At 60.3% G+C, this 14,285-nt stretch overlaps 1 protein-coding gene across 1 annotated transcript; it reads left to right on the top strand.

Annotated features, from left to right (window-relative positions):
* Window positions 1-698: 698 nt before the first annotated feature.
* LOC119114117 (diacylglycerol kinase epsilon) lies at window positions 699-11,252 on the top strand. The gene is made up of 11 exons (XM_037238332.1): window positions 699-857; window positions 1,212-1,380; window positions 3,418-3,548; window positions 3,997-4,150; window positions 5,085-5,158; window positions 6,118-6,261; window positions 6,826-6,975; window positions 7,796-7,951; window positions 9,005-9,182; window positions 9,682-9,818; window positions 11,091-11,252. Exons 1-11 carry the CDS (start codon window positions 699-701, stop codon window positions 11,214-11,216), a joined length of 1,578 nt encoding a protein of 525 aa, XP_037094227.1. The 3' UTR covers window positions 11,217-11,252.
* The last annotated feature ends 3,033 nt before the right edge of the window (window positions 11,253-14,285 follow it).

The raw sequence follows: 14,285 nt of genomic DNA, 5'->3' as shown, positions 1-14,285 counted from the left end.
ATTACATTTTATTAAAGGAGTCAAGAGTACATTGTTCCAGATTCAATAAAATCTAATTAGAATCAATTTTTCAACACTTCCTGTAAATTATGATACTGACTCCAGCTGAGGCATTGGGTATGCTATTATAATCACATGCTGGGCAGCCTGATCTTGACTTGGACTCAGTATGCAAGCTTTATCCAGGACAATTTGGATCAGATTGCCTGTCAGATAAAATTACCTGACTTTTATGGTTTGGTTCACAGCCTGATAGTGTTGCATACATCTGATGTTTATCATCTGTCAATGGTACTGCACATCAGATGGCATGATTTAGTGATGTAAACAGTTGCTTGACACATGCTGCTGTTCAGTAGGCACATGGCACATGTCCAAAGTGGGTTGGCATTTGTGGCACTGGCCATCAGCAATGAGTAGTTGTACTTTAATGCTTAAAAGTTTTTTGGAGGGATGGGGACAATGCGTACCCTCCTTCTTGCCATTCTTTGCAATCCTGTATGGTGATGCCAGATTTATGCAAGGATGAAGAGAGGTAACCCATCCCCCTCCCCCCTCCTCGATACCAGTCTAAGTGTGACTACTAACAGGAACCCTCCACAGCAGCCTGATCCGACCGCGCCGGCGTCGGTCAGCACGCTCTCCTACTGCGGCGCCGCCCCGCCACGTGACCGGGCCGCGCCAGCCTGCCCCTGGCCATGGAGGCAGAGGTGTCAGTTCGCGACGCGGCCGCCTCGGTGCTGGTGGCGCTGCTGGTGGGCTTCCTGGTGCGCCGTATGCTGAAGCGGACGCCGCGCGTGCTGACCCGCGACACCCGGCGCGGCCATCGCTGGTCCCACACCGGCATGTTCTCCCAGGTGGGACACTGAGGGTCAGACTGAGTGGCGCTCAGCCATCCGGAGTCGGCGTGGTCGTCGGGGCGTCCTGCTGTGCCGTGGTGCTGGGTGAAGAGCCGAGGTTGGTCATGAGCTCGGTGATTGGCCTCGTGAGTAGCTCATGGGAGAGCTCAGTGGTTAGCTCATGGGGGAGTGCAGTGGTTAGCTCATGGAAGAGCTCATTGGCTAGCTCAGAGGAAGATGCAGTGGCTATCTCAGGGGGGGGGGGGGGGGGGGGACTATATGCCTTATGCCTCACAAGCTGTCACAAACAGGAACCCACTTAGACTCTTCCGCTCGCCACCCGCGCCCTCACACTCCTCCCCCTCCGTCCAGCCGAGCTACTGCAACATCTGCGAGTCGCTGCTGATGACGTCACAGGGCGCCTTCTGTGACGCATGCGGCGTGTGCGCCTGCCATCCGTGCGTGCGCTCGGCCAACAAGCAGCTGACCTGCAAGGCGGTGACGTCACGCGAGACTTCCCACAAACACCACTGGGTGCAGGGTGAGTCGGCCGGTGACGCGCCACCGAGCGCATCGCCCGGTGGAGAGAGGGAGGGAGGACGTGTAGGGAAGATCAGGATCGCTCCACGGTAGAGCGTGTGGGAAGGAATCGGCTGGCGTGGAATGACCTCCGCAGTTGAGGTATCCTTAAATTGAAATAATGCTAAAATCTAAACTCTAATCATGTTAATCAAACTTAAGTCCTTGTCGCCTACCTATGTGACGAGGAGGTTGGAGCGGACCGTGCCTGCCTCCATGCAAATGGATGTGCCCGCTGCCTGGCATGCTCTGCCGCGTTCCCTTTCATGGGCAAAGCGTGGGCACGATTGGAGAGTGCCGGAGCGAAGTTTGGGTTGGGTCCGATCAGAGTTGTTTCGGCACCAACGTGGCTCTGCGAGTATCGTAACACGGTGATGGAGGATGTAGATAGCCACGGAACCGCTGCTTCGGCCGGAATGCGTGTGATTTTGCCAGGTATATCATTCTCACTTCAGAACGGTCTCAAAACGAAAGTAATATGCCCGAGCAAAGGACATCGAGCTTTTTCGCAGCATGCTGCGAACTAACAGCTCTGCCACGCACGTGCTTCGAGCTCCGCAATGATCGAATAAGTGACATTGTAACATAGGTGGCATTGAGTGGTTGGCGTCGTGGCATGGGTGCCAGTGACCAGGACCGATTCCAGTGGCATGGGCGTCAGTGACGAGGGCCGGGGCCAGTGGCATGGGTGCCAGTAACGAGGACCGGCTCCAGTGCCATGGGCGCCAGTGACGAGGACCGGCTCCAGAGGCATGGGTGCCAGTGACCAGGACCGACTCCAGTGGCATGGGTGTCAGTGACGAGGGCCGGCTCCAGTGGCATGGGCGCCAGTGACGAGGACCGGCCCCAGTGGCATGAGTGCCAGTGACGAGGACCGGCTCCAGTGGCATGGGCGCCAGTGACGAGGACCGACTCCACTGGCATGGGTGCCAGTGACGAGGACCGGCCCCAGTGGCATGGGTGCCAGTGACGAGGACCGACTCCAGTGGCATGGGCGCCAGTGACGAGGACCGACTCCAGTGGCATGGGTGCCAGTGACGAGGACCGGCCCCAGTGGCATGGGTGCCAGTGACGAGGACCGGCTCCAGTGCCATGGGCGCCAGTGACGAGGACCGACTCCAGTGGCATGGGCGCCAGTGACGAGGACCGACTCCAGTGGCATGGGTGCCAGTGACGAGGACCGGCCCCAGTGGCATGGGTGCCAGTGACGAGGGCCGGCTCCAGTGCCATGGGCGCCAGTGACGAGGACCGACTCCAGTGGCATGGGTGCCAGTGACGAGGACCGACTCCAGTGGCATGGGTGCCAGTGACGAGGACCGACTCCAGTGGCATGGGTGCCAGTGACGAGAACCGGCTCCAGTGGCATGGGCGCCAGTGACGAGGACCGGCTCCAGTGCCATGGGTGTCAGTGACGAGGGCCGGCTCCAGTGGCATGGGTGTCGGTGACGAGGGCCGGCTCCAGTGGCATGGGTGCCAGTGACGAGGACCGGCTCCAGTGACATGGGTGCTAGTGACGAGGACCGACTCCGGTGGCATGGGTGTCAGTGACGCAGGCCGGCTCCAATGGCATAGGTGTCAGTGACGAGGGCCGACTCCACCGGCATGGGTGCCAGTGACGAGGACCGACTCCAGTGGCATGGGTGTCAGTGACGAGGGCCGACTCCTGCGGCATGGGTGTCAGTGACGAGGGCCGGCTCCAGTGGCATGGGCGCCAGTGACGAGGACCGGCCCCAGTGGCATGGGTGTCAGTGACGAGGGCCGGCTCCAGTGGCATGGGTGCCAGTGACGAGGGCCGGCTCCAGTGGCAGTGACCGTGTCCGGTGCGTGCTCCGGCTCGTCCGCGTTGGACGGCCGCCAGCCCGCGGCGGTTCCGCGCGGACGGGCCGAACCGTGCGTCCGTCTGGGAAGACGCGCCGTTTGGGGACTGAAATGTAGGGGATGGGGAGAGGACTGCGCGCGGGTGGCGGCGCTTGACCTGCGCGTGCGCGGCCGGCCGCAGGGAACCTGCCGTTCGACTCGGCCTGCGAGGTGTGCGAGGCGGGCGTGGGCGACTCGCCGGCGCTGGTCGGTCTGCGCTGCTGCTGGTGCCAGCGCACCGTGCACGACGAGTGCAGGAGGAACATGTCCGAGGTGAGGACTGCGGCGGGGAACGTGGGCGAGGTGAGGACTGCTGTGGGGAATGTGGGTGAGGTGAGGACTACTGCGGGGAAGGTGAACGAGATGAGGACTGCTGCGGGGAATATGTCCGAGGTGAGGACTGCTGTGGAGAACGTAGGCGAGATGAGGACTACTACGGGGAACACGTCGATGTTGAGCATCGCCGCTAGGAGCATATGTCCAAGGTGGGGACTGCCGCTGGGAAGGGGGCATGTCTGACCTGAGGACTACCACTGGGGGTCATGATGGTGAGGACTGCTGTTGGGGCGTGTTTCAAAGGAACCGTCCGACCAGGTATCGGAGATGTTTGACCTTAAGGGTAGTACCTGAAACAGGGCACGTGGCGCCGGTCCCCTCTCCGTCCGGCTATGTTGCGCGCCTGCGTGACCCGTCCTCTCTCACGTTCACCTGCGCGCGGCAGGTGTGTGACCTGGGCGAGTTCGCCGAGTTCGTGGTGCCGCCGCACTGCGTCAAAGTGCGCGCCACCCGCACCGTGCCTCGCCGCCTGGCCATCTCCCAGGTCGCAGAGCCCGGCGCGGCCGCCAACAGAGACTGGACGCCGCTGGTGGTGATCGGTGAGTGAGGTGGCCTCAGAGGCGCGCACGCGCGGGGGTGGGGACGCCTTCGCGCCGCGCTGCCCACCGGCGGTCGTGTGACGTCACGGACGGATACTCAGATGGGGCGGACTGGAGGTGGGATAATTATTGTCGTTATGTGTACGGTCAATATAAGCCCAGTGGACAGCAGCCCGGTAGACAGTATGCCGGGACAGTACGATGATATCTACGATCTTAGCGGACGTCACACGTTGTAGAATTAACAGAATTTGGGCGTAGCTGGGTAGTTTGTTCTGCTCTCAAACCATCCAGATAAAACACATGTTATACCTCTTAGTTATATTGCCGTTGTACCTCCAATTTGTGTTGTCGCTCTGTCCGCGTAGATCCGCGGGCGTGTACGCGAACATCGGCAGAACAGTCGGGATTCTGATCACGTGCATCGCAGGCACTCACTGTCGGCGGCCGCCGCGCTCCTGTTTGTTTGGCGTGGGTCAAAGGTCCGGTCGCAGACCTCGTGCGCAGCGGCGTGCTCTGCACCCAGCTCTGCATCGCAGACCTCGTGCGCAGCGGCGTGCGACTGCACCCAGCCGGCGTGCTCGGCTGGGACCCCACCTGCCTCTGACGTGACTGTACCCATCGGGCGTACTCAGCGGGCGTACCCAGCTGGTACCCCGTCTGCTTTTGACGGAACTGTACCCAGCGGGCGTACCCAGCGGGCGTACCCAGCTGAGACTCCGTCTGCCCCTGACGTCATTGTGCCCATCGGGCGTACTCAGCGGGCGTACCCAGCTGGGACCCCGTCTGCCTCTAACGTGACTGTACCCAGCCGGCGTACCCAGCTAGGACCCCGTCTGCCTCTGACGTGACTGTACCCATCGGGCGTACTCAGCGGGCGTACTCAGCTGGGACCCCGTATGCTTCTGACGCCGGTGGAGCGGCCTGTCCGCAGGTAATCGGAAGTCGGGGAACAATGACGGCGAGCAGGTGCTCTCGGCGTTCCGGAGATATCTCAACCCGGCGCAGGTCAGCACGCCGCCTGCAGGCAGGCCCGGGGCAGGCGGCGCAGGTCAGCGCGCCGCCTGCCCCGCCGCCGGCACCGGGTGGTGTCCAGTCACGCTCCGGCGCTCGAACCCAGCCCGGTCACGCTCCGTCGCTCGAACCCAGCCCGGTCACGCTCCGTCGCTCGACCCCAGCCCGGTCACACTCCGGCGCTCGACCCCAGCCCGGTCACGCCACGGCGCTCGACCCCAGCCCGGTCACGCTCCGTCGCTCGAACCCAGCCCGGTCACGCTCCGTCTCTCGGCCCCAGCCCGGTCACGCTCCGTCGCTCGACCCCAGCCCGGCTCCGTCGCTCGACCCCAGCCCGGTCACGCCCCGTCGCTCGACCCCCAGCCGAAATTGAATCCACGGGGCCGACCAGGCCTGCGCTTGGCGCCGAAGTCGGCGTCGCTGTTGTGGTATAGACTCGGCGATTGCAGTTTGGGTGAAATGTGGATCAGAACATGGCGGATTCTGTGGGATTAGCTCGTGTTGTCGTGTCTCTTTCGTGTCGTCGTTGTATGTGACGGTGTTGATTTTGTCATCTTCCGTTCTCCCTACGCATATCATGGTTCACATTTTTGCCTGATGTCAGTACTAACCAATAATTGCGTCTATTTGTTTTCATACCAGCTCGAATGAAGGATTCAAGCATTGTCATATGTTCCAATGTTGATAGCTGCAGTGGGTCACGTAACAAAATAAGTTCACAGTGTCTTTGCCCAGTAGTTGACTTGTGCGTTGGTATTTGACCATGCCATTGTGGTGGTAGTGGGGGGGGTGGGGGGGGGGAGGCCTACCACCAGAACTGGTGAAGACCCCAGCTACTTTGCCGGTGTCTCTACCAGATCGCGTCCCTGGTGGAGCAGCCCGCGGAGGACGGTCGGGAATGGTGCCATCTAGTGAGCCACATCCGGACTGTCAGTTGTCGATGTCGCCGACAGGTGGTGGACCTGGCGGAGCAGCGGCCGGAGGACGGCCTAGAGTGGTGCCACCTGGTGGGCTCCGAGAGGTGTCGCGTTCTCGTGGCCGGAGGTGATGGCACGGTCGACTGGGTACTGAACGCCATCGACAATCTCAAGCTCGAGGCAGGTCCACTGCACTGCTCTGGCACTGTTGTCGTTTTGCATCAGGGTAAAATTGTGATTGCCAGTTGCGCTGCTCAGCTCCATGTATTGTTGCATTTGAAGAAGTTGGATTATGTTAAGCTGTACCAGTTCCGCACGGACGGCAGGTGCAGAGCATTCTGTGTTGAACATATTTCTTGAACGTGTTGAACATATTTCCGTTTCTGTAAGCCCTGAACCTTTTCGTGCGAAGCTTATTTGCGTGGTCGGATGGTCTCATGTCCATCAGGTGTTTGGGAAGCGTGATTATGTACCAAATGTACACACTGACCGACCAGCGCGGCGTCACACTGCGGTAAAGCTTTACTGGCACCGATCAAGTCTCCGTCCACCGCCGTCCTGCCAGTGGGTGTGCTCCAGCATGAGTTAACCGTAATCAAGCACATTTCCACACCGATCACCAGCCAATGAGCGCCGACATGTCCGCCCGTGTCTCTGCCGCCATCTATGCGCCGCCACCAGCAGCGGTGTTTGCTTGGGCCGCCGCTGGTGGCGCTGTCCGCTGACGCTGGCGGTGTCGCGCAGCCGCCGCCGGCCGTCGGTATCCTGCCGCTGGGGACCGGCAACGACCTGTCGCGCGTGCTCGGCTCGGGCGAGGCCTACACCGAGGTGGACCCGCAGCGGGTCATGCGGCGGCTCGCTGACGCCCGGGTCATCCTCGTCGACCGCTGGCTGGTGAGCGGGCCCCGGCGACGGCCGCGCCGCTGACTGAGCTGGTGCTGTGCCGATCCGGGTGGCGTGCCCTCGCGGTTTGACCTGCTTTCAGGGATAGCTGGATAGGAAGGCATCAGTGTAGGATATGATTTGCTCCACTGAGCCCCCCCCCCCCCCTCCATTGTTGAGGCCTTTGCTTGCATCTAAAACGTGTGGTAAAGTAATTAAGCTACTGTATCTACTGACGCCATTATACTCGCTTGGACAGCATCAACTATATCTGAGATTGTGCGATTATGTAAGAGGCGAGGTCCAATGTGTGCGAAGTTTTCTTTTGTGGTTCTGCCTAATCCGTGGTTGGTAGAACCAAAAACAGCTGATGCGATGAGCTGGTTAAGGTCGATTTGAGCTTGGGTGTTTTCGGAATATCTATGGGTTTAACTGTAGGAACACTCTGATATTTGCGAATACACTAATACATATGTCGACGCATGCGAATATTGAGTCTGATATCCCAAACATGAAAGATCAACTATAGAGAAGCTTCAACAGCCGTCAGGTAGATTTATTCTGGTCAACCCTCTCGCCTGCTAGAATGTAACGGACCCGTGACCCCCGCGTAGGTCCGGCTATAATTAACATCCCGTAGCTCCCAGGTACGTTACTGACCTGGCACGCTGGCACTGCTCGGTGGAGCACACTGGCTGCCGGCTCATGTGACCCCCGTGAAGCGGATGTACCTGATCCTGCCCCTTCCCGTCGGAGGTGTACCGGCTAACGCCCCGCCCCTTCCCCTGCCGGAGGTGCAGCAGCTGACCGCCGAGCCCTGGCCGTGCTGCAGGTGCAGCTGGACCCCCTGCGGCACGTGCACCTGCCCGGCTCCACGGTTCGCATGACCAACTACGTCAGCCTGGGCGTGGACGCGCTGGTGACGCTCAACTTCCACAAGACGCGCGAGTCGCCGCACTACCTCTGGAGCAGCCGGCTGGTGAACAAGGTGCTTGCCGGCCCGAGAGGGGGGAGGGGACGGGCTGACGCCTGGTGCGTGCCGGCCCGAGAGGGGGAGGGGGGCTGACACCTGGAGCAGCCAGGTGGTGAATAAGGTGCCTGCCGGCCCGAGAGGGGGGAGGGGACGGGCTGACGCCTGGTGCGTGCCGGCCCGAGAGGGGGGGGGGGGGAGAGGGGGGCTGACACATGGAACAGCCGGCTGGGGGGCGAGCTGACGCCTGGAGCAGCCAGCTGGTGAACATGGTGCGTGCGGGCGCGAGAGGGGGCGAGCTGACTCCCTGAACAGTCGGCTGGAGAGGGGGAGGCGGGCCGGCACCTGGAGCAGCCAGCTGGTGAACAAGGTGCGCTCCGGCCCGAGAGGAGGCGGGCTGACGCGTGGCCAGGCCTGGGCACGCCCCTTCAGCCAAACTCCTGACCTGCCGACCGGGTGTGCTCCGGAAGCTTTGGCTGAGTCACGTGGCGCGTGTTTGTTCGGGTGGGGTCGCTGCGAAGATCTGGGAGATGTTCATAGGTCATAGGCTGCCCGTTCACTTGCTATGGGTAGTTAAGTTTCCCTAATTGACGGTGGTTTATCATTTATCTGCTCTGACTGTTTTGTGTCTCAAGTAGAATTGAACGACATGTATGTCTGAAGTCCAGACTCTGGACCCTTTTGATGAGTTGATCCATATAATGGCAACACAAAACAGCACAGACACTGATATAATCCAAAGAAAAGGTGACTATTCAGTCAGCTGAGCACTCATTGACTGTGGCTTCTGCGGGTGTCTATGATACTTCGTTCTCGGGTTTGCGTGCTTACTTAGCGTATTCTCCTCTACCATGATAAAACTAGGGTTTGAATCTTTCCGGTTTCGTGCACGTGCGCTCACGTTTTTGCGTGGTCCGCGAGATAGTCGCGTCGGCAGACTCTCAATCGATTACGCCACCTTGAAGCGCCTGTGAGTGACAGCGTGCCCGGACTCTCTTCCGACGCCTTCCGGCCGTCTCAACGTACCCCCAACCCCCGGGTGTGACAGCCTCCCTGCCCTGTCGCCCGCAGCTGATCTACTTCTGCTACGGCACCAAGGACGTGCTGGAGCGCGAGTGCAAGGACCTGCAGCGCAAGCTGACCCTGAAGATGGACGGCCGGCTGGTGGAGCTGCCCGACATCGAGGCGCTGGTGGTGCAGAACATCGCCACCTGGGGCGCTGGCGTCAGGCCCTGGGAGCTGGGACAGGGTGGGTGCTGTCCAGAGGTGGCGGGGCTGGTGGTGGGGAACTGGGCTGGCACAGGGTCCGCACAGGTGTCTTGGAGCGCAGCAGCGGCGGGGCTTGGTTCTGGTAAGCGTGGCTCAGTTACGGAGATGGGGCGAAGCTTTGTGGACTTCGAGAGTCGCGTAGTCTGGTCTCCGGAGGTCTTCGATGATCCATTGCGCCGTGGTGTCCTGTCGTCTCCGTTCGTCTCGCGCCGAACCCGCGCATCCAGGCATCGGCTGACCTGGGCAGGCTCCGACGGTGCTGCCATCTGGACGCCACGCCGCCCGTGTGCGCGAGTCACCAGCGTTGGCTCCATAACACAACGGCGTGCTGTTGTTCACCAGACCACCATAATGTGATCGCCTGACATCGCTTGCCGCGGCGCGTTCGTGCGAATGCGGTAGAGCTCGGCCTGTGCGGTGATTGGTCGGACCGCCGCCGCGCCCCTCTGGTAGTGACCCCCATCTGCCCCGCGGCGCAGGCGCCGGGCCCGCCGGCTGCCAGCGGGCCGACGACGGCCTACTGGAGGTGTTCTGCGTCTACTCGTCGTTTCACATCGCCCAGATGCAGGTGGGCCTGTCCGAACCGCTGCGGCTCGGGCAGGCCCGCACCATCGAGGTAGGTGGCAGCACCGGCGCAGCGGCGCGGCCCCGGACGGCCGCTCCTGGCGCCGGGGCAGGGGCAGGGCGGGCGGGCTCGCCTAGCACCGCTCTGGCGTCAATAGCAGAGATGCGGTTTGGTTTGTGACGTTGGCTTGTTGAACAGCTGTAGCCATCGGCGTCGCAGTGTGCTATGTCAACTGTAGCGGGAAAAACCGAAACGCCGCCCGCGGTGAGCCTCATGAGATAAAAGCAAGCACGTACCCTGCACCCTGCTTAGATCGCGCGGTGCAGGGCCAGAAACGGGGCATTATCCATGATGATTTTGAGTCTTGGACCATTTGATATCAAATCAAAGGCTAGCCACATTCATGGAGTGTAGTTATTTTTGAAAACTAATACCTCAGGGACGCCTACGTCCGTACCCCGCGAACGAAAGATGTAACATCTTTCGTTCGCTAAACATTCTTTCGTTCGTTAAAGTTTCTCACAATGCAACTGCTTGCCGAAACTAGGCCTCGAGCCCGCACCCTGCGGCTTGCGGCAGGTCCGCCGCTCCTAGCTGCGGCGATTGAGCGCGTGGCCATGCCTATGGGCTGGGAGGTTAGCCTCTGCCTGCGTCAGGTCGGGGGAGATCCCCTCACCTGGGACTCGTGACCCGAGACGAGCGTGCCGCACAGGGACAACCGGGCAAGACCTGCCACCTTGGCTGGTTGGCTGCGTGCATATGTGTTCCAGCCGTCCATGTCGTGTTTGTTTTCATCCCAGAGGGCGGCTCGCGCGGTTATTATCGCCCACTTGATACATAGACCCACGATAGCGATAGACCCACGATAGCGATAGGCCCACGATAGCGATAGACCCACGTGATATGGTTCTGGCAGCAAAAGGTGAAAATGTGTAGCGCAATTTCCTGGAAATAGAGTTGTCGATAGTCGATTTAGCTCGAAGACCTGCATCTTGTGACCTAAAGACACAAATACGGAAATATTTGCTTCCGAAATATGTCCAAATTTCCCTTTCTAGGGGTATAAGTGGTTCGATGCGCCGAAAGCTGAAAGTGCTTCTCCTGGTCAGTTTGCGTGGTGGTAGTTACGCCAGTTTTACCTTTGGACGGCAGAGATGCATTCACATAATTACGGCCAAGTCTGATATGTCACGATCCTGCGTGACAAACGAGACCAGATGAGATGAGCAGCAGCCAGTCAGCGTCCGGCGAAGCATCAGCCGGCGCGGTGCACTGCTCTCGAGCTCGGCACCTGTAACTAACCGGTGCCGCGGGGTCGCCCAGGTCACGCTGTGCTCCAAGGTGCCGATGCAGCTGGACGGCGAGCCGTGGGAGCAGGGGCCGTGCGTCATCCGCGTCTCCCACCACAACCAGGCGCGCATGCTGCAGATGGCGTGGCCCGAGGGCTGACCGGCCGGGCGCGACCGGTCGCGGCCGCAGGGGCGAGCCGGGTCAGGTCAGGGCGGATGAAGCGGGGTCGGATCAGGACGGACCAGCTCAGGTTGGGTCAGCAGGCAAGGCCAGGGGCGCCGCTGTCAAGGCCAGAACTGGTCAGTCGGAGCCCCCTCCCGTCCGGGGCGGGCGAGGGCGAGCCAGTGACGGCCGAGCTAGGGCAAGGTCGGACCGGACCGGGCGAAGTCGGCGGACCGTTACGCGTCGTCCGGGCCGCTCCCGCCCGTCCGGTGTCCAGCCTCGCCCGCCTGTGGCGCCGGCCGCGCCGCGGCTGGAGCCGCCCCGGCCGCCGCCGAGCGCCGGGAGGCCGGAGGAGAGAGAGAGAGAGAGAGAGAGAGGGCGGGAGCGGCCGGCGCAGCTCTGCGGTACGGCGGCACTTCCAGCCCGGCGGCAGCCGCCGCCTGCCCGCCGAACACACCAGCGGCACGCACAGTCCGGCTGGTGTCGGCAGCGCTGGTGACGCAAGAGCTGACCGAACAGCGCTCCTGGATAGCGGCTGGATTGTCAGATGGGCGGGGCCCGTGTGCCGCCCGCGTCGAGCTTAAGCCCGGGTGGTGCATGTTAGTGTCAGTGGTGAAAGTGTAGCATGACCCGTTTTACGCAGCCCGAGGCTCGTTGTCTCCATACTTTTATTGTTATTGCGACTCGCACGCGCGGTGTCCTAAGCGTCGACCGCGGCTCCTTGTCACGCAGCAGCGGTTCAGTCCAGCGTTTGGTTGTTGTGTTCACGTCTCGTGCCAGTTCCTGTCGCGCGGATGTCGGTGTGTGACTCGTCGTGTTTTAAAGTGTTGTTATTGCGCGCCGCTATAGCGTGACCCTCGTGTTCTTCCTTGGCGTCTCCCCGCGCGCCCCGCGCTGTCAGCGTGTGAACGCAGGTAGAGGTGATGACCGGCGAGCTTCTGTTCCTAGCAGAACCATTGGCTGCTGGTTGTGCTCCCTGCTTTCCCCGCCAGCGCAAAGCGTGCACTGTTGTCGGGCATTACTTCCCGTGTACTCTGCCTGTTCGTGTGCCTGCGTGGCCCGCGGTCCGCTAGTGCGCTGCTGTTGCGGAATAGTGTCCTGCGTCTCGTCCGTCGACCCGCCTGCCAGCGCGGCTGACGTGACGCTAGGGCCGGCCTGTGTCGGCTCGGGCAGCCGCTGGGGCCGGCCTGTGTCGGCTCGGGCAGCCGCTAGGGTCGGCCTGTGTCGACTCGGGCAGCCGCTAGGGTCGGCCTGTGTCGACTCGGGCTGCCGCTAGGGTCGGCCCGTGTCGGCTCGGGCAGCCGCTAGGCCGGTCTGTGTCGGCTCGGGCAGCCGCTAGGGCTGGTCTGTGCCGGCTCGGGCAGCCGCTAGGCCGGCCTGTGTCGGCTCGGGCCAGACAGCCGCTAGCGTCGGTCCGTGTCGGCTCGGGCAGCCTCTAGGGTCGGCCTGTGTCGGCTTGGGCAGCCGCCAGGGCCGGTCTGTGCCGGCTCGGGCAGCCACCGCCGCTGTGCCCTGGCGTACGTGGCAGGGCCGGGGAAACGGAAGGGATGGTGTGTTCATAGGGAACGCAACATGTGTAGGAAGTCCGCGGTGACCCCTGTGGCTTATGCGGGCGTGGTTATTATTAGTTCGGTTGTGCTGTAGGCGCGGGAAATGAAGTTGTATGCATCAGACGTATCCATTCGTGTTCAAGCGGATTGACAGCTGGGATGTTTTAATGGGATGTATTTTTCAACTCTTTGTATTATTTTGTTACGCGCTTTCATTTAACTTCGTGATGCATTCCAAATATTTACAGTACCTGCACTTCTGTGTCAATAAAATGTATCGCGCTGAACCCGAACGTGCGTGGTCCGAACTTTGTGAGTTTTTTACAAAAAAATTAGCGAAACCAGTCTGGACAAGCTACGGCCCATTCAGGGGTATTGGGCCCAGACGAAAATTGCGGCCGTGCAGGAGACAGGAAATTCGTTGCGATTGAGCTGTAGTGGAGGCCATGTGCGAAACGAGTGGTTGTGGGGTACCGTGGACCGTCGGTTGGCCATCGTGACTCACGGCCCGTAGTTCCATTTCTTGTTTTAAAAAAACGTCATTATTTACGAGGTTTGCTGAACTATTTTCAAAGCATTTGCTTGTAAGCTTTCTGAACAACCTTGCTTGTCATCCAAACTTCCAATATGATGCAATTTTACCCACCCATTAGGTTCAAGCGAGAAGGATAAATTTCCAATTGGAAAACATCGCACATTCCGAACAGAGTTCGATCTCGGACCTGGACGAACCGAGGCCACAACGACATGACTGAGCATGGTTTTACCGAGAGAGGAAGGGGAAATCTACGAGACGAACGCACGTCTTATCAAGCGCGCTCGGCACGTGCTGTGGATCCACAGTTATGTTTTTGCAGCGTTCCTTTTAAGAGCAATGATCCGCCAAAAGACGTTTTTAAACGAAATTTGTAAAGTTGTGGCGTAATCCTTCGATCTGTACCGTGTTTCGCTTTACCAGGAGCTCTCCTCAGGAATCGTCCATAACTCACGTTGCGGATTTTTGGCTGTTTTCAAGCCATTCCTGCTGACACTGGTCGCGTCGGGCGAACACCCCCCCCCCCCCCCCCCCCTCTCCCTGCCTGGTGCCACTGCGTTAAGTGTGCAACCGGACAGCGTTAAGCGTGCAACCAGACTGCGTTAAGCGTGCAACCAAACTGCGTTAAGCATAGCGTCCTAAAAGTGAACACCCATTTAGCTCGTCATTGCGCAGAGGCACGGGACAAGGACGACGTGTTGTTTATCATGAGAGAAAGCTGACGTCATCCGCCTGGTTTGAATTCGTTTTTTACATAAATAACTGGCACGGATTGCAACCACACATGAGTGTAACGTCACACTGCCGTCACGTCTGACGTCATTCCCCCTGTTACGCTACTGCCCCTCCCCTGGTTGCGCTTCGGTCACGCCCCATACAGCCTTTATCCACACGTAGTGTAATAAATGGGCCTGTGCAATAATTCCGTAATGTTTTTGCCTTAGCACCGATCGAGGCTGGTCGGCGAGTACCATTTTTGCG

Source organism: Pollicipes pollicipes, unplaced genomic scaffold (assembly GCF_011947565.3).
Source record: "Pollicipes pollicipes isolate AB1234 unplaced genomic scaffold, Ppol_2.1 Scaffold_7262;HRSCAF=8765_pilon_pilon_pilon, whole genome shotgun sequence".
Taxonomy (NCBI): domain Eukaryota; kingdom Metazoa; phylum Arthropoda; class Thecostraca; order Pollicipedomorpha; family Pollicipedidae; genus Pollicipes; species Pollicipes pollicipes.
Note: the sequence above shows the minus strand (reverse complement) of the source record. Positions and strands in the feature narration are given on the sequence as shown.